This window comes from Curcuma longa, chromosome 3 (genome assembly GCF_044706935.1).
Source record: "Curcuma longa cultivar G26 ecotype Majalengka, Jawa Barat chromosome 3, ITB_CL_G26_1.1, whole genome shotgun sequence".
In the NCBI taxonomy this organism is placed as follows: Eukaryota; Viridiplantae; Streptophyta; class Magnoliopsida; order Zingiberales; family Zingiberaceae; genus Curcuma; species Curcuma longa.
Genome location: NC_133863.1, coordinates 12113744 through 12131719, shown reverse-complemented (window position 1 = coordinate 12131719; position 17976 = coordinate 12113744). Strand labels below are relative to the sequence as shown.

Here is a 17976-nt window from a genome sequence, read left to right as displayed (position 1 = left end):
CCTTAATTAATTAATAAAATTTTTATAATATTTAAAAAATTTGGTTAATTCGGTTAAAAATCGAATTAACCGATAAAATATCGGTTCGATTTATTCGATTTTTATTGAAAAATTCAGTCGGTTCGGTTGATTTGAAAAAAATCAATTTATTCGGTTCGATTTTAACCGAATGCTCAGCCCTGCTCAGAAACTTGTTCTTATCTTTTCATCCTTAACGTAAAAATAATTTAGCATGCACATTCATCATGCAATTATTCTGTTAGATAAAGTGCCATTGTTAATGATTGAAAATGAAATGATATAAGAAAATTTAAGAGTCCACAAATAAATTTTATAACAATTTTAAAACTGCAAAAACGTATTTTTGAAAAAAAAAAAGAAAGAAAGAAGATTTTGATGAGCAACAAAGATGATCCGAGACATTACAAGTTTGATGTTTAGTAGGTGACTTATTTACAAATGAAATAACAATAGTATTCAACTCTTTAAGTCAACAAACGTTGAATACGTGAACTATCCATAAATCAACCAAAATACAAATCAACAAAAAAAAAAACAGGCCAAATACTTTCTTGTGTGTTCTCTAACGGAAACTAGCATCAACAGATAAACACACAAAAAAAATGGCGGCATGCTTTAGATTTAATGGATGAGCACCAGAAAGCGAGTACAAGAATGGTCACAAGCAATCTAGCGATGTCTCGTGTTGGAGCTGCGTATCGTGACACCGTGCAAGTATCTCGTGTATCCGAAAATATTGAGCTTGCTGTCTTCCGGTCGGATCCAGTCTTTCAGCATGGAATAAGCAGCAGGAGGCAGGTTCAGTTCCTACAAGATACAGCTATATTACACTCTAGCATGGGTTTAAGATTCAATGGTTAGGGATAAAGTTGTTACTACCCGACCCAATTCCTCGATAGAGATGACTCGATTCCCCTCTAGTTCAAAGAACTCGAAAGCTGTACTTGCTATCTGTTCCCAGCCGTCCAAAGCCTCGAGATGATACGGGCTGATTGCAGCAGCACAAAATTCCTCAAAATCCATCCTAGTGTACGCCAGGGGCTCCAACTAGATTCGAAAACTTATGCAGCAGTTAGAATGCCTTGTAGGTTCAGTTAAAACAGATTCCGCAACCAATAACCAGAAAACTGAATGATAGATCAGCTTAACAATGAATCTTACAATAAGGAACTCACTGCCATGCCAACTACACTCAGTTGGGTTTCTCAGTAGAAATATTAATAGATCGTTCAGGCTCGGAGTGACATGAATGACTAAGACACGTCTATCTATCGACTTTTGAAACAATTTTCAATAATCTAGATACAAAAATCTTATCTAACTCATACAGAATTACAAGAAAAATTTCTAACTAATGATCTCACCAATCCTTGTAAACTTATGATAATGAAAGCCTTTGAAAACTAACAAGGATAAATGCTGCTTGAACTCATAACAAAATAAGTTCGATACATAAATAAATGAACATAAGTTTACCAGAAAAGAGTGTTGTTACATCAAAAAGTTTAGGCCAATTTTATGAAATAGCAAAGTTATAGATGTACCGCATTTAGAATATCAGGAACTCTGGATTCTGACATTGCTTCAGTGGCATTTTGAAATAATGCCTGCACAAAATGCAAATGAATCAAAGAAAAAAAAATTGAGAATGGTGTTATATTGTATTATCATAAATGCATATAAAGAAAAACTAAGCTATTAGTTCTTTCCATCATGCACTATTATATTACAGTACTTGATAAATAAACTGATTACTGACCATTCGAAAGTTGTTAAGAGAAATGTAACCATCTCTAGTTGGTTCTAAAAGCATAAACTGCAACCTCATATAATAAAGCTCATCCTCTGTCAGAGCTTTAGATAGTGCCTGCAGAAGCATAACAAGTGCACAAACTATTAAAAAAACTGAGAATGACTCTGTTACTTAATGTTCGACATTTATCAAAATCATCAATTGACAAAAAGCTCTCAAGGTTGTAAGGAATGTATCTAGCTAGGCATAACTTCACAGATATTTCAATCAATTGTGAATTGATTTTGCCATACTATAACTATAAAGGACCAATATACCATTGTTGAAATTATCATTTGAAGAGGATCTTGATGGTTGTAGGTTCCTTCACATATTTTCACAATGTGTCTACCTGGTCCTAGCTTACATTTCACAGTCATTTTGATGATCAGTTAAATAACTCTCTACACTATAAAAATTAATTATTCCTTTCTTTTTTGATGCATTAGTTACAAGTAATTGAGAAACAAACAATACTAGTCTTAGTACCGTGTTACCTTTAAGGCAGACCGTCTAAGAGGTGTTGCACGAAGGTAAGACTTCACTAATCTATAAATAAGCACATCCAGAGGAATTTGTCGTTTTGCATCTCGCAACCAAGGGTGCGCTGTTACCAAAAAACAAAGGTTAATTAAAATCAAATATAGAAAAACACCTAATTAAACAACAATATAAAAAACTATATGTGAAGAGAAGGCACTGATTCCTTGTCACTTGAAATAAATCATGATTAACAGGAACTAGCAACTTACTCAAAGCTTGTGCAGCTGTCATTCTTTTTCTATAATCCTTATTTAAAAGCCTTCTCACAAAATCTTTGGCTTCTGGAGAAATATCCGGCCACGGTGAATCAACAAAGTTGGGATCAGCCCTCAACACAGAACGAAAAATTCCTGATTCAGTTCGTGACCAGAAAGGTCTACTACTACACAACAAAATATACGTTATAACCCCAATACTCCAGATATCAGCCTCTGTGCTGTATGATCTATGTAGGACTTCAGGGGCAACATAGTAAGCACTTCCAACAATATCATTCAGCCTTTCATCTGTGTGTAATCATTAACAAATAGAAGTTTGAATGACAACTTTAATGTGATGATATATATATATACAGTCATACTAGTAATAAGATGCATAATCTAAATTCTAAAAGAGAATCTGGACCCATGATCATAATAATCAGAAAACTGTTTCTCCTCAGAAAGAACTCATTTTGACTTGGCTGTGAGGTGACTAATAACACAGGATTCATCTCATAAGTCACAAAAAAGCACAAAGTGTCCAACCTTTATTTCTTCTTAATCCATGACAAATTTAATCCCTTATACTTGACAATATCAGATTGCAAATTTAAGTATAAGTTAAATTTGACTACATAGAAATAGAAACCAACAACCATATATAGGTTAACATAAATGGCATTTATTAAACAGGCAAAAAAGCCTATAGCATTGACAACGGATTACTCCATAATCAAGTTAATATACCAAAACCCCATGATTATAAGTCAGTCATCTGTCTTCATATCAGGAATTATCAAAATGCAATAAACAACAACATTTAAGCATCATAGTTTTACATAGTAGATTGCAGTGCTCACCTAGTTTAATAAAATCTGAAAGACCGAAATCAATAAGCTTCATGTCAGCATGTTCATCATTAGCGGCAAAAAGAAAATTCTGTGGTAAAGTAACAGAAAAACAAATATAAGCAGGACTGCAAGAGTGAGCTACCTGATAAAATGACAGAAAAGAGGAATTCTAAAAGAATATATGTTTCTATCACAAAGCAGTTTATGATGTAGACCTCTGGCTTTAGATCACGATGCACAACACCTTGAAGATGACAAAAGGCAACTACACTCAGAATTTGAACGACAATAGCCTTTGCATCCCCCTCCATGTATCTTCCGCCTCTTGAGAACAAAAGAAATAAAGGGAATAAAAGCAATATAAAATTAAAAGAAAAATCAAACAATTAATGGCAACAAAGAGTACCTGGACAAAATTCTATCCAACAATTCTCCACCTTTGCATAATCTGAAAAGCGAAAACATGAAGAGCCAATAAGGTTACCAACACAATAAAAGCATTAAAATACATAGAAAAGCCCCGCCATTGTTTATTATGGAAATTATTCAAACTACGAATACTTGCATGATATAATCTGCAAAATAGCAAATAATCTACGGTAACAAGTGTCAAATGAATCCACCCCTTTATTGAATAAAGTAGCATAAATAATCAAAAACTAATTTGTTACAAAATCTTCACAACAATGAATATTAGATTAAGACATAGTAACATACTCCATCACTATGTAGACATTAAGTGTGTCCTCACATGCCTCATAAAACTTGACAAGATTTTTATGGCCAGACAAAGCTTTCAGTATCTTAACCTCCCTACGAACATCTTCAATTGATATTGGTGTTGTCATCTGCATAGAAGATCCAAAAATATCAGTAAAGCCAACCACATGCCCATTTTAAAATACAATAGAGTTCTGGCAATTGTTTTTGTGATAAAGCAACTGTCAGCTATAGACCTGGAATTGCAAATGGTGATGTTAGAAAATCCGATGATTGCAAAGCAAAGAAATAAGTGATGAAGGAGATTTATGCTTCTAGCCAGAAAAGAAAAAAAACATAAATTCCCACTTCTTTCAGTATCAACCTTATTTCCATTCCTTAGAAGAAGCCAACAAAAAATAGATTAAACATGACAGCACATGCCTTACCTCCCTCCATATCCGTGGAGCTGAATCTAGGGGGTCGCTGAGGTGGCAGATCCACCATGTTTGTTTTTTTTCTTAATGTGTTTTTTTTAAATCTCATTCCCACCACATTAACATCATGAGATTGGGAATCCGCAAGTGGGTTGGGACTGGCTAGACCTTGGCAAGGGTGGGGCAAATTGCTATCAAGTGTTAGATCATCTAGGTGTTTATATTATGATAATGTGTGAATGTGAAGTTATGATATTGGTAACATATATTAGACCAAGTCCTTCAATTTATTGAGAAGATGATTTGAAATTTTATAAGGCATATATCCTTTCATTCATAGAATAGATAATATTAGCTAAGAGTCATTAAAAATTATAAAGAACTTCAATACTCTAGTTTAGCAAGGGGCATTGTCTTATGGTAACCTCAACAACAGCATGAAGCGATCCATGGTGCATACCCCCAAAAATTGGGGCAAAGGCCTGTTTTGGTTGTATAGTTCATAATGTAGCAAAAAAAAAATTTCACCATTAAGAGCCGTTATAAATCATAAAGAACTTCAATACTCTAGATTAACAAGAAACATTGTCTTATGGTAACCTCAACAGCATGAAAAGATCTATGGTCCATACCCCAAATAATTGGGACAAAGGCCTCTTTTGGTTGTATAATTCATAATATGGCAAAATATATATTTTCAAAACAATTTAGAAAAACAAAAATAATGAGTAGCTTGTCTGAAATCTCACATCTTTTTACCATTTTAGTGTAGACCAATTCAGTAATACCATTTATCAGGTGTATATTTCACAGCTTGGATTTAAACTCTTATGTTCCATTCACAATGTCTGGAAAAGCTCATGCAGACAATACAAAATAGTTGCCATATAATAATAATTATAAACTAGAAGTTCAAGTAACCAATCAGAAATGCAAGAGTAAAATAAGTAATGTTATGGGCTTAACTTTTTGGAGAACTGTTTGGGTAAATCAAGTGACGAGGGAGTTCACTTATCTAGTGCTTAAATCGTCTGAACATATAGTGGATAGTGCCACAACAAATAAAGTTCTAGCAGTTATTAGCCACTAGCCATCACCTTAATAATGTTAAAACATTATCTTGTGTCATCATCAGCTCATAATGTTAACCGGTGCAATACAACGGTCTGTGCCAGTGCCAAGCTCTCTCCAAACCACCACCACAAGCCCAAAAGAAAGGACAAAGAGAGAAAAACAAAATATAAAAAGTCTAACATAGAATTAATAGTCACAAAGTCAGATAAACACAAGCACCAAATCACAGATGGAGATGACAAAGACATTGGATCTTCTAATTCAGAGTCTAGTATTTGGCACAGATATTGGAGAATAACCAAATAATTTCACAAGGTTGAAAAGAGAAAAATATTTGAGAGGGGAAAAAAAATCACGTTTTGGACATACCACCGCACCTTAGCTTTGGAGATAATCTTCACAGCAACAAGTTGACCCTTGATCGACCCTTTCTTGGCGGTAGCCGAGCAGGTATGCCCAAAATGGCCCCTTCCGACCTCGTTCCCCAGCTCATACTTCGCACCGAAGTTTTTGCTATACCCAAAGCTCTTATCCAACGGCCTCTCCCCCTCCCCAGCTCCGTCCTCAGGGATAGGCCCGTCCTTGGGCTTCGGGGGCCCTTGCCGCGTCGCGAGAGCGGCCTTTATGTGCTTCGCCGGGGACGGCGGTGGGAAAAGCCTCCCGAAGAATCGCCGTGGGGTGGACCTGGCGGGCGAAGGGGAGACCTCGTCGGGGAGGGGGCTGGCGAAGCCCTGGGGGTAAGGGCTGGGCCAGGCGGCACCGGCGCCAGAGTATTGTACGGGAGTGGCACCGGAGCCAGAGTATTGTACGGGAGTGGCAGCGCCGCTCCGGCTTTTCCGGATGGGCGTAGCCGGGACGATTTCTCCGGCGCCGTTGGCCGAGGTCCGGGCGCCGCCGTCCTCGGCGACGGAGACGCTCTTGCCATAGCACTGTCCCATGGTCCTCGCACACTGCTTCCCCTGCCTTGATTTCTTCTCTGTTGTCTGAATTCGAGGGTTTCGATCGCGGGCGAAGGCAGTCAATCAAGCGGCAGTCGACAGAGACGGGAGGAGGAAAAGCAAACGCTGAGGAAACTTTTACTTTCGCCCTTGTACTTTTCATAGTTTTTTAAAGTACCTCTTTCTTTCTTCAATCGCCAAATTACCCTTGCAGAGCTTTTTTTTTTGTTTAGCTTTGTGAGCCCACGTGAAATATTTATAAATAAAAAATTATAAATTATTTATAAATATTCTTCATCAATAACATATACGAATAAAGCTGTAAATCATATTTTAAATTTTTTATAAAACTTTTAAATAAATAAATTTATAATACAAATTGACTAACTAGCTAACTAAATAAATTAAAAAATCAAATATATAAAAACTTTAAATAATCAAATAAATTTAAATTTTGATAATATTTAAATAAAGTAAATTCAAACCAAACAAAATTTAAAAAAAAAAACAAGCTTAAACAACAAGGGAGTCCAATTTTAACTTATCAAACTTAAGTTTTTACCAATTTAATTAGAGATAAAGTTACTCATCAACGCTGACAATCCAAGTTCATTATATAATTTGTTATTGTTTATATTTTTTAATTTTATATTTTATAAATATAACTGATCATTGAGGTTCTTGCATTCAGAGTGGAATATTCGGCGAAACTATAAGGGCTGAAATAAAATTTTCCCCGGCTGTTGCGATGAACTATGTAATTTTTTATTTTTTTAGGGGCCCATTCATAAACTACCGAGTCAGAAAAGAAGGATCCGACTCGGTCTCGTTTCTTCTCCGGTCGGGTCGCCGGTGCAATCCGCTATCGTTTCAAAGACAGCGGCGCCGCTACACAATAAGCACTGCCGATCGCTGTGACACGTTTCGAAATACTAATGGGCAGTTCTAGTGCTCACTGTATCAACGGGCCCAGCTGATGGAGAAGCCTCGTGTTTGGGGATGCAGAATTCGCTCCGCGAACACGGCGTGTCGCGCGACCTCTCGTTTTCTAATTTACAATTTGAGTAGGGCCCCGGAAAATGTTCCAGTCAGGTGCTTATGTTTTCAAAATATTTCAATTAGATCCTTTTCATTGTTCCAGAGCAAATAAATGTTTCTTAATTAAGGTATTTAAGCAGGGCCTAACAGTGAACCAATAATTGGATTTGTAGTGTCCAAGTAAGGCTAACCCTTGGCTTGTGGCGGCCAAGCCGCTAACCGCAGCCTTGCGGAGGCTAGCTTAGTCATAAGTTCTAGCCTAGAAGTGGCCGTTGCAAGCTCATGGTTAGGCCTAACCTCCGTAAGGTTTATTAGTTCACTCAAGTCAAACTACTTATCGCGTGAGGCTATTAGGTTTAGGTATACGAAAATGAAGTAGGGATAGAAGTTGAGACTGTTAGAATTTACAAAGAAAATTGGAAGAAAATTCCATATACAAATGGATTTGGAATTTAAAAGTAAACGAGAAAAACATATCTCCATCTCGTGAAAATCATGCTTTCCCTTTGTTGGTCATTAAAAGTAAGAGCATTAATGATTGGAAAAAACAAAAAAAAAAGACCAATAATTAAGAGGCAAATCATTTAATTTCATAATTAGACAACTAATTTTTTTAATTCACTTTAGAAATAATTGATTTTAGCTGTCATGTTGTTTGATAAAGCGACTGGGCCTATTGAAATATTTTAATACTATATAAATAAAGATCTAGTTTAACTTAATTATATTTTTTCAAAATATTCTTTCTAATTTTTTAAAATCAAAACAAAATTAAATAAGCATTTTTCTTTCTAAATTTAAATTAATTCAATCATATAAAGGTGGGGGGACCTTCCCATTTAAATAATAATAATTAATTAATTTAGGGAAAACAATAAATAGGTAAGCGATAGAGGGCAATTTGGTCAAGTAAAATAAAAGGGCATAATTTAGACATTTTCAAATAGAGAAGTCCAATTTGAATATTTACCCACGTCGATAGTTTATCGGTTAATTGCTTAACGAAATTATGAGAAAAAAATTCTGTTTTTTTTTCTTTAAGGAAAAAGGAGAATCAAAATTTTTTGGACTATAGCAACAATAAAGATCTTAAAGTTCAGAGATTTGTTTTTCTATTTTTTTTATCTTAAATGGAAAATAATGTTTCAAAGTAAGAAGAGTACAGGAAGGGACAAAATGAGAGATATTTCTTTTTAAAAAATGCTATAGAATTGAACGTGTCAAAGTATGAAAAGTATTAAGGATGAAAAATCAACACTATGTAAATATTTTATCATCTACATAAATTTTGATCACCAATCAAATATAAATTATTTCATAAAACAAAAGAATAGATTGGATCTACAGCATTAAAGAACAACTAATCATGGAAGTGTGTGATCCTCGTTGACCAAATCCAAAAGCACAGTTGTCACGGGCAAAAAGTCAAAGTCAGAAAAGGCAAAGCATGCTTCCAATTCGTTCCTTGTGAACAGACTAAATGCTTCTTTTTAATTATGCACAAACTGTTCATGGCAGTCAATTGTTGATCATGCAAGAGATGATGACTTCTTGTTCTTCATCCAGATGAAGTGTCTGTGATTAGTTTGCTGCGGCAGGAAGCTGAGTCCAAACATCTCCTTGAGGGCCTGCCCCTGCTCCTCGAGACCAATCAGCTTAGCGACGAGCGAAGCGCTCTCCCTGGCGTGCTCCGTCTCAGTTTCGGTCCAGACGAGATGGGCAAGCTGCAACCTCCTCTGTTTCGAGTCGAGATTGATCCCCCACTTGTTATAGGACACGATCCTTTCCTGCAGAGTCAGCCTCTTTCGCATTTGCTTGGACAGCATTTCTCTTTCGCGGCGGAGATGCTTCAGGCTGTGGAATGGCACTCGCATTATCGTACATATCTAGTTCGTACGACGAAAGGTAAGGAACAAGAGGAAGCAATGTAGCACCTCGAAGAAGAAGTAGGGATGTGGCTGTTCTCGGTTGCTGTTGTTGTGGCACAATGAACATGAGAAGATGTGTTTCGCAGAAAGGATAGCCTTCTGTGTTCCACTTCCATGTAGATGGAGTCGGCCGGATCGCCTTTGAAGAGAAGGCAAAAATAGGTCCTGTGGAGCAAGGAAACATTGCATGTGTGCCAAAGCTCGATTATCTCTCGTTGCTTCCTCTCGAAGTCGAATGACCATCTCGAAGGAGATTCAACGGGATACAGCACCGAGTCGATTCCTACATCCTTCACAATTTTCTCGACTTCAGAATCTTCGACTTGTTTATGTTGGTTCTCCTACAATAAGAAAAGAATGGTTTTTCAACTATGATTTTGCATGATGTAGAAAGCAAGCATCTTCAGTTCTAAGGGCGATTTCTCACCTGGCTATCAAGTAGTTTCTTTTGATGCCAACTCTGAACCATCCCTGGAGAACAGCTACTGATGTGTGCATCGTTGTCTTCACGGACGATCAAAATATCCCCAGTTTGGACCGCAGCACTTGGAAGTTCGCCGGATTTGTGAGGTTCTTCATGTGTGCATGCCTCCGTTTTTGCATGACAACCCAACTCAGTGGTGCTAATTGAAACAACAACAGGGCAGGGCATCAAGCTGTGTCTCATGATGCTGTCAGATGGAAAAGGTGAAACAATCATTGGCTTTGTCTCGCTATTACTGCTTCGAGTTTGTGCCAACTCCCTAGAGGCCATCACACTGGGCGTTTTGGGCAACGAAGATGAACCATCAACAAATGGTTTTATGATATGATCACCAACTGCATTTGTTATGATCTTTGTTGGTTGTTCCATTCTTGGTATCAAATCCATGCTGACTCCTCCCTGAGACGGTAGATTGTCATCTTGATCACTTCCTCAGTTTTGCTCGTGCTCAAAGCATGTATCTCGATACACTGAACTTCCTTGCAGTGATCTGCTATATTTTCTTGCAAAGATTCATAGCTTTCGCCCCTTCGCTGCTGTAAGATCAGTCCGCTGATTGCAGAACTAATAACCGAGTGTCTAGATGAGATATCTTGATCTTTATCCAGTTTACCACAGAGCTCTAGATGATATTCATCTCCATACTTGATTTCTTGTGGCATGCAAAGTCTTCTCGATTCGATATCTGGACTTCGACATGCAATGTCTGATGCAACATAAAATCTTCTAGATTCAGCAATATCTCGACATTGATATGCAATCTCTGATGTTCCGGAAAATCTTCTAGAATAAAAATCTGGGCTTTGAAAAGCGACGCCTGACGTTCCAGAAATTGAGCACACATCTTCGTGATTATTGCGGACAGAGAACTGACTCAATTCATCCTACACAAATGTAAACAAACATCAACAAGGAAGAACCATCAGCTATAGGACACACTTGGTGAACATGTTCAGGATTTGTACCCATTGTCTTGAAGATCGTTCATCGTCGCCTAAGGCTGCAGACAAATCATCGAGGCGAGACTGAGCGAGATCTCTTTGCTGCATCAGCTCCTTAATTTCTCTTTCCATCTGAATGAGGATTTCAGAAAGCAACATTATCAAAATATAGTGAGAACCTCCAGCGAAGTGTAGTAGAAAAATTCACTGACCTTCTGGATCTGTGAATCTTTGTCCCTCAGAGCTTCGAAATGGGAAGGGCAGGAGGTCGATCCTGGATTACTTAGCTCGCTCTCTAATCTGGCGACTTCTCTCTGTAGATGCTTGATCAACGCCTTGTCAGACATCACCACATTCACCTGTGCGTTTGTAACTACTTGTTTCGCACGGTTTGCAAAGAAGAGGGTGTTCCGGGACTGCTCGACATGACTACGAGCAGGGCTCATTGTGCAGATGATAGCAGTTCTTGCATTGCCTCCCAAGGACGATTGCAATATCCGTGTCAGTTTTGAATCTCGATACGGGATATGTCCATTTCTTCCCTCACTGCAGCAACGTAAGATGATTAGATCATTCATAAATAGTTATACCCTAAAAAAACTAAAATCCTTGAGAACATGTAAACGAGCACAACAACCTTAACTTTCGGATAACTGTTCCAAGGGTAAGCAAGCTTCGATTGATATGGCAACCTTCTTTTAGTCTAGCTCCCGCGGATAAGGATTGAGATGCACGTTCGCTACCTGCAAGGTCCACGAAATTCTGTTCGGAGAAAACATACTCAGACATGATGATATAATAACAATGATGATAATAGAAAAGATATACAAAAAACATACCACGGTTGCAGCTAGGCTGCTGTTTCTACTTACAAACTCTCTAGTCGAGCTTTCGATCGTCTGGCACAAAATATAAACAGCATCAGAATAATACGATGACCTTATGCGATCGATGATATGCGGAAACATGAACTTCATATGACTCGAGGAACAAACCAATCTAAGGATCTGATGAGATCTGGAGCTTGTTTCATTCAGGGAGGTTTCCCCTATCTGTCTCTGTGCTGCATTATGACATGAAATGGTAAAGATATAGAGTTCGATAATTAACTATGTGTAATTAGGAATGATGCAGAGTGCTACACCTTCACAAATGGAAAGAAGCTCCTTGAGGTGGCTTTCGTCCCTCAAAGTTTCTTCAGTAAGTCTCTCCACTATGGTTACTCTCTGTGAACGAGAAGTGATAAGATTAGAAAAATACATATATAGGTTACTGAATAATTACCGAGAGAAATCATGTACCTCTGGATCATCGAGAAGCCTAAGTGGAGAAGCATCTGCACTGAGGAGATCCCTGACTGCTTCATTATATATCTCCATAGCTGAGAATTTCAGAAGGAATTCTCTCTCCTCGTGCTGTGAAACAAAGTACTTCAATCTTACGAAGTCAAGAACAAAGATAACTAGTGCAGTGCAAGAGAGTAGATCTTGGTACCTTTTTTATGTAATCATAGATATCGGCGACACTATGCTCGGTTATACCGATCATTGTATGTGTCTTGCCACTGCTAGTTTGTCCATAGGCAAATATAGTTGCTGAAATTAGATATACAACCAAGACGCATGAATAGATTGAAGAAACACAAAGGAAAAAAAAGTTTTCTCCCATTTTGAAGTAACAAAAAGAGTGGCATACCATTAATTCCTCTGACAACAGAAAGAGCAACTTCCTTGGCTCCTTCCTCGTAGACATCTTTGGTGCTGCATTTGAACCCAAATACTCTGTCTATTGATATAGCAAAAGGAAAAAAGAAATTAGAGAAGATCTGGTTGTACGAGAAATATCGCATCTGAGTTATAATCGACTCTATCAGTGCCAAAACCATCAATATCAACCTTCTTGCTGGATAGAGATGTTTAACATGAGTAATCTGCGTCTTTTTTCTTTTTTTTCCCCAATTTTAGTCCATGAAACAGTTTGAGTAATGAATAGCACTGACAGACAAAAGAATTGTGTGCAATTGCGAATCGTAAACCACATTGACTACAACTACATGGGCAAGAACATGAGTTCCGCCAAAGGAAGAACTCAAGAAACTAAAAGATGTGATTTTTAAGAACACTTACCAAAAGTATACACTGTGGGACACGCAGATCGATCCGGGAGGTTGTTGTTCTTCAAGGCGACGGTGGTGTTGTCGATGCACTCCCAATCTGCGGGGTCATTGCGCTCAATCTCCTTGGCATTGAGCGGCCTCACCCTGACGGAGACCAGTATCCTCTCCTCCTTCGCTCCTCCTCCTCCGCCGCCGCCCTCCTCCGTCTTCACCAACTCCCCCGCCGCCTGCTCCTCGCCGGCGACGCTCCCCATCCCTCCCCGCTCTTCCAAATCCCAATGTCCTTCGACCAAATAATGCGCCACACAATGGCCAAATAAAACAAACAGAGAGAAGGGGATTTTTATGGAGGGAAAACCGAGAGGAATCGGTAGAGGACAAGAAGGAAGAAGAATTTGCAGGGAGCCCCACACCTCGGATGTTTCCTTTCGGCCGTCCCCTCAAAAAAATCCAATTTTTTTTCCTCCGCTGCAAAATTGAATCTTTTTTAGGAAGGCGATATCGGGCGGTGGCCGCCGCTTCGCTTCCTTCGTGAAGGATTCAACTGCTTCTCACAGTAGCGTGGGTGGTCGCTGGAGCTTGGACTCTTCTCCGTGGATGGGATGGTCCCGCCATGGGCTTCCTGCGTCTTCGCCGCGAAGCTTCTGCTCCACCAGTCACATGGGAAGATGGATTCTAATCGAGGGAGAATAAAAAAAAAATATTGTGGAGAGAAGGTAGATCACGTACAAGAGCAGAGCTGTCCAAGCTCGTCGTCCTTGCGACGGAATATGTTGACTCTCCAACCGCTCAGAGTTGATGGAACGACGAAGGCGAGCATTCCAACTAAGAATGGGGAAATATTATTAGAAAACAGAAGAACAAATTCGTTTGGATGTGTTATGCTCAATTCACAAGAGATTAAAACTAGCTCACTAACTCATTGTAGTTTATGATAATAATGTGTGTGATTGGTGATGAATTTACTATGGAGGACGAAGAGATGAGCTCGATCAAAATGACGGTGGCTTCTAAAAATGCTAGTTCATCAATCACTTTCTTTTGAAAGGTTACTATCAATTTGTTCATCAATCACTTTCATTTTAATTAGCTCCCTGTCCTTAAAGGCACCAAACAAACATTCCATGTGGCTTTTGTTTAATGGATTGTTTAGTAATGTGTTTAAGTAATTCATGAATCCCAATTTTTAGCATTTTTCAGCCATTCTTCTTTATTTATTTATTTAAAAGAAACGAAAAGACAAAATTAAAATGGGATTTGAAACAAATGCTGAGGGATGGGAAGTCATGTCTGTTCCGGCTAAAAACCGACGACAGTCAACCCACGGGTCAACAATATGCCACCTCAACCGTCAAGGGCCCCACGGGGAAGAAGACCTGCAAAATTACTGAAGAACGAACGGGTTAGCTGGCGCCGGGAAGTCCCGACAGGCCACTCCGACGCTCAAGTTAGGTTTCAGGTGGAAAATAGTGAGAACGAAGAAGACAGTAGTGAGTATGCGAAAAAATGCCCCCCCTCTTTCATACCTGTGAGAGGACTTATATACCTGTGAAGAGAACCCTCCACCTGTCAGCGTGGCAGACTTTGAGGGTATCCGGGGGGACAACTTCTGATACTATCTGACATCTGTGCCAGGAGGATGGCATCTGAGGGACAAGGGCAAGCTGTCTGTAACCGTCTTCCGACGTGGCGATACCCCTGGCTTTTGTCGTTTAGCCGGAAAAGGGGAGATGATTGCCACGGGTAAGAAAGATGCCAAAGACATGAGCGTAACCTGTTCCCTGCATATCAGTTTACACGCTTCTTTGTCTGTAGTGCGAGTTAAACTTGAGCCAGGATTGTTTATCGAAGTGGGAAATCATCTGGGACCGACAGCAATCGGGTTTACCCAGGACCAAGTGTGGGAAGGGGGCATTGCCCGGGCGAACCAGACATCGCGGGTGAATGGCCGGGTGAACAGGGGTCCGGGGATGTGATTCCCGGGAGATGGCTCGGCAGTGTAGTCAATATTTGGACCGAGGTGTAGATGGTGCTGGCCGGGTGAACCGGGGTCTGGGGATGTGATTCCCGGGAGATGGCTCGGCAGTGTAGTCAATATTTGGGCCGAGGTGTAGATGGTGCTGGCCGGGTGAACCGGGGTCTGGGGATGTGATTCCCGGGAGATGGCTCGGCAGTGTAGTCAACATTTGGGCCGAGGTGTAGATGGTGCTGGCCGGGTGAACCGGGGTCCGAGGATGTGATTCCCGGGAGATGGCTCGGCAGACTTCTCGTATTCCCCTAACCGAGGGTACCCACCTCGAGACCACGGGGCCCACAGTTGGCCACGTTAGTCACTTGGTTGACCTTTGGGGGGCCGCCTATGACTGGGCCAGACTTCCTTGACCGTGGGCCCCTGAATCGGCCAGGATGGGCATTCTATTGACCGACTGCGCCACGTCAGGCCTTGCAAGACTTACCACATCAATGTCCTTATTTAACTGTCACTTTCCATGAAGCCTTTTTTTTTTCTAAAAAAATTAATTATTTTAAAGGTAAAAATTGTTTACTAATAAATTGAATTTTGGGGAGGAATATAATTAATTTTAAAATAAAACCAATAGGAAAGGCCGCATAGTTTGCTACGGTGTGCACGGCGGGAGCGGCGCGCCGCAGAGCTCCGGGTTCCCCCTAAACCCTTCCGCCGCCACCGGAGCTCGGTGGTTGGGGATCTCGCCGATGAGCTCGTTTTGCGACACGTCGAACACCTCCAGCTTCTCCAGGTCCAGGACGCCCTCCGGTATCCGCCCGGCGAGCCCGTCGCCTGCCATCCCCACCTCCCTCAGCGACGCCATCCTCGCCATCGACGCTGGAATTCCCCCTCCCAGTCCTGGGTTGTTCGAAAGCACCAGCTTCTCCACCGCGTCCATGGCTGGGAGCTCCCCGACGTCGGGATCCAGCCCCTCGGTGAAGCGGTTCCCTGACAGATCCACCGTCCGGTAGTGCCCTAGCGGATCTCGCGTCCCCTTCGCCAACACCGGACGGAGCCGCCCGCCAATCGCGTTCCCGTGAAGGTCCAGATCCATTAGAGTCGTCAGGTTCTTGAACTCCTCCGGGATCCGCCCCCGTAGGGCGTTGCGGGAGAGATTGAGGAAGGAGAGAGAGGTCATGTTCCCGATCCACCGTGGGATCTCCCCGCACACTCTGTTACTGGAGAGGTCGAGGATCGAGATCGAGGTGGAGGATGAAAGCCACTCGGGCAACGGCCCGGAGATCCCCGTACCGGCGAGGCTTATCTCGAAGAGCCCCATGTCGCCGATCCATCTCGGTGGATTTCCCAGCGGGTTGAAGGAGAGATCGAGGTCCTGAAGGTTGCGCAGCCGGGAGAGCTCCCGGGGGATTGGGCCGTGGAGGCGGTTCCGCGACAGATCTAGGGTTAGCAATCTCCCCAGACCGCCGAGGCTTGATGGGATGCGGCCAGTGATCCGGTTGTTGGCAAGGAAGACGTGCGTGAGGAAGGAGAGGCTTCCCATGGCTGCGGGCAGCTCGCCGGCGAGTTGGTTGTTCTCCAGGATCAGTCGTTCGATGCTAGGGAGATCTCCGATCGAGTCCGGGATTCTCCCGGTGAGGCGGTTCTCCGATATCCTGCAGAATTGGAGGGAGAGCATCCCGCCGATGGTGGACGGGATTGCGCCGGTGAGGCGGTTGTGATTGAGATAGAGAACAGAAAGGGTTTTCAGTTGGCCGATAGAGCTCGGAATGCTGCCGGAGATCTGGTTCTCGGAGAGATCGAGAAAAGTGAGCTTGCGCAGCGAACCGATTTGGATAGGGATCGAGCCAGTGAGGTTGTTGCCATGGAGGTCAAGCGCGCGCAACTCGGTTGACCGTCCGATGGACGCCGGAATGCTGCCGGTGAGGCGGTTATAAGCGAGGGAGAGCACGGAAAGAACAGGGGAAGCGAAGGCGGGGATCGGGCCTGAGAGTTTGTTGGAGCTGAGGCAAACCCGTCGGAGGCGAGTGAGGTTCGCGAAGCCGGAGGGAATACCGCCGGAGAGGTCGTTGGAGTCAAGAAGGAGAACCTCGAGGCGGGAGAGCCGGGCGAGGGAGGTCGGGATGCGGCCAGCGAGCTGCTTGAGGTTGCTGAGGTCGAGCAGACGGAGGGCGGACAGTGCGCCGAGGGACGGCGACAGCGTCCCGAAGAGGGAGGCAAAATCCGGCGCGGAGGAGGAGAATCCGGGAAGAGAAAGGTTGACGACGCGGCCGGTGGAGGCGTCGCAGGCGACGCCGGCCCAGGCGGAGCAGCAGTCGGCGGAGGCGGCGTCCCAGGTGAGGAGGAGGCCGGAGGGGTCACCGGCGATGCCGGCCCTGAAGCCGCGGAGGGCCGCGAGGTCAGCAGGGTGGCAGCCCGTCGCCCATTGCAGCCACTGGGCGAGGCAGAGGAGGAGGAGGAGGCGACACCGGTAGTAGAAGAGTAACTGCATGCTGTGCCACCTGGTTAAGTAAATTCTACTTCTCTGCATTGCTGCAAAACTCTGATTCTAAAATCGAACTGGATCTATTCAACCAGTTAAATCGAAAATAATTGAAACTTAATTGGATTCAACTGAATGATGATGGAACTCAAGTATCATCCAACTGATTGATGAAGAACAATGAAAAGAGCTAGTTGGCTCCTTTTAATTGATGATTACAGAATTAATTAGTTGTTTAGTCCATCGTCTGATGGCTTTCCAGTTCAAACTGGCTCCTTTAAGCTTGTTGGGGATCATGTTACTGCTTAAAAGCTTACATTTTTCTAAGGCAAACTGGCAAAGTGCGGCAAGGGAGAAATGTTATTATAAAGGTCCAACTGAGAAAGATTTTATATCATTACATAACGTTCATCTTTATGAATTTTTAAAAATAAATATACTTAGAACATAATATAACCAGCATATT

At 41.8% G+C, this 17976-nt stretch overlaps 2 protein-coding genes and 1 pseudogene across 3 annotated transcripts; all 3 read right to left on the bottom strand.

Annotated features, from left to right (window-relative positions):
- Window positions 1-432: 432 nt before the first annotated feature.
- LOC141823992 (CDPK-related kinase 3-like) lies at window positions 433-6619 on the bottom strand. Of its 2 annotated transcripts, none has more exons than XM_074711207.1 (11): window positions 5995-6619; window positions 4125-4255; window positions 3814-3855; window positions 3623-3731; window positions 3417-3495; window positions 2566-2862; window positions 2311-2420; window positions 1781-1888; window positions 1566-1628; window positions 901-1068; window positions 433-828 (listed from the first exon to the last, which is right to left on the bottom strand). In XM_074711207.1, the coding sequence occupies exons 1-11, from the start codon at window positions 6553-6555 to the stop codon at window positions 691-693; spliced, it is 1806 nt and encodes a 601-aa protein (XP_074567308.1). In that variant the 5' UTR covers window positions 6556-6619; the 3' UTR covers window positions 433-690. The 2 variants fall into 2 exon arrangements, with proteins under 2 accessions (XP_074567308.1, XP_074567309.1); XM_074711208.1 differs by having other exon boundaries at window positions 5987-6052.
- Window positions 6620-8892: 2273 nt separating this feature from the next.
- Window positions 8893-13325, bottom strand: LOC141823990 (kinesin-like protein KIN-7J; annotated as a pseudogene).
- A 2355-nt stretch (window positions 13326-15680) lies between these two features.
- Window positions 15681-17680, bottom strand: LOC141823991 (uncharacterized). The gene has a single exon (XM_074711206.1). The coding sequence runs from the start codon at window positions 17556-17558 to the stop codon at window positions 15681-15683; it is 1878 nt and encodes a 625-aa protein (XP_074567307.1). The 5' UTR covers window positions 17559-17680.
- Between the last annotated feature and the right edge of the window lie 296 nt (window positions 17681-17976).

What these genes read in the sequence shown, in the direction of transcription:
- LOC141823991 (XM_074711206.1), bottom strand. Translation starts at nt 17,558, where the DNA reads ATGCAGAGAAGTAGAATTTACTTAACCAGGTGGCACAGCATGCAGTTA.
- LOC141823992 (XM_074711207.1), bottom strand. Translation starts at nt 6,555, where the DNA reads ATGGGACAGTGCTATGGCAAGAGCGTCTCCGTCGCCGAGGACGGCGGC. An exon ending in AATGTCTACATAGTGATGGA is followed by an intron (nt 3,856 to 4,124) that starts GTATGTTACTAT and finishes TTCGCTTTTCAG; the next exon opens with ATTATGCAAAGGTGGAGAAT. An exon ending in TTAGACGGTCTGCCTTAAAG is followed by an intron (nt 1,889 to 2,310) that starts GTAACACGGTAC and finishes ATGCTTCTGCAG; the next exon opens with GCACTATCTAAAGCTCTGAC.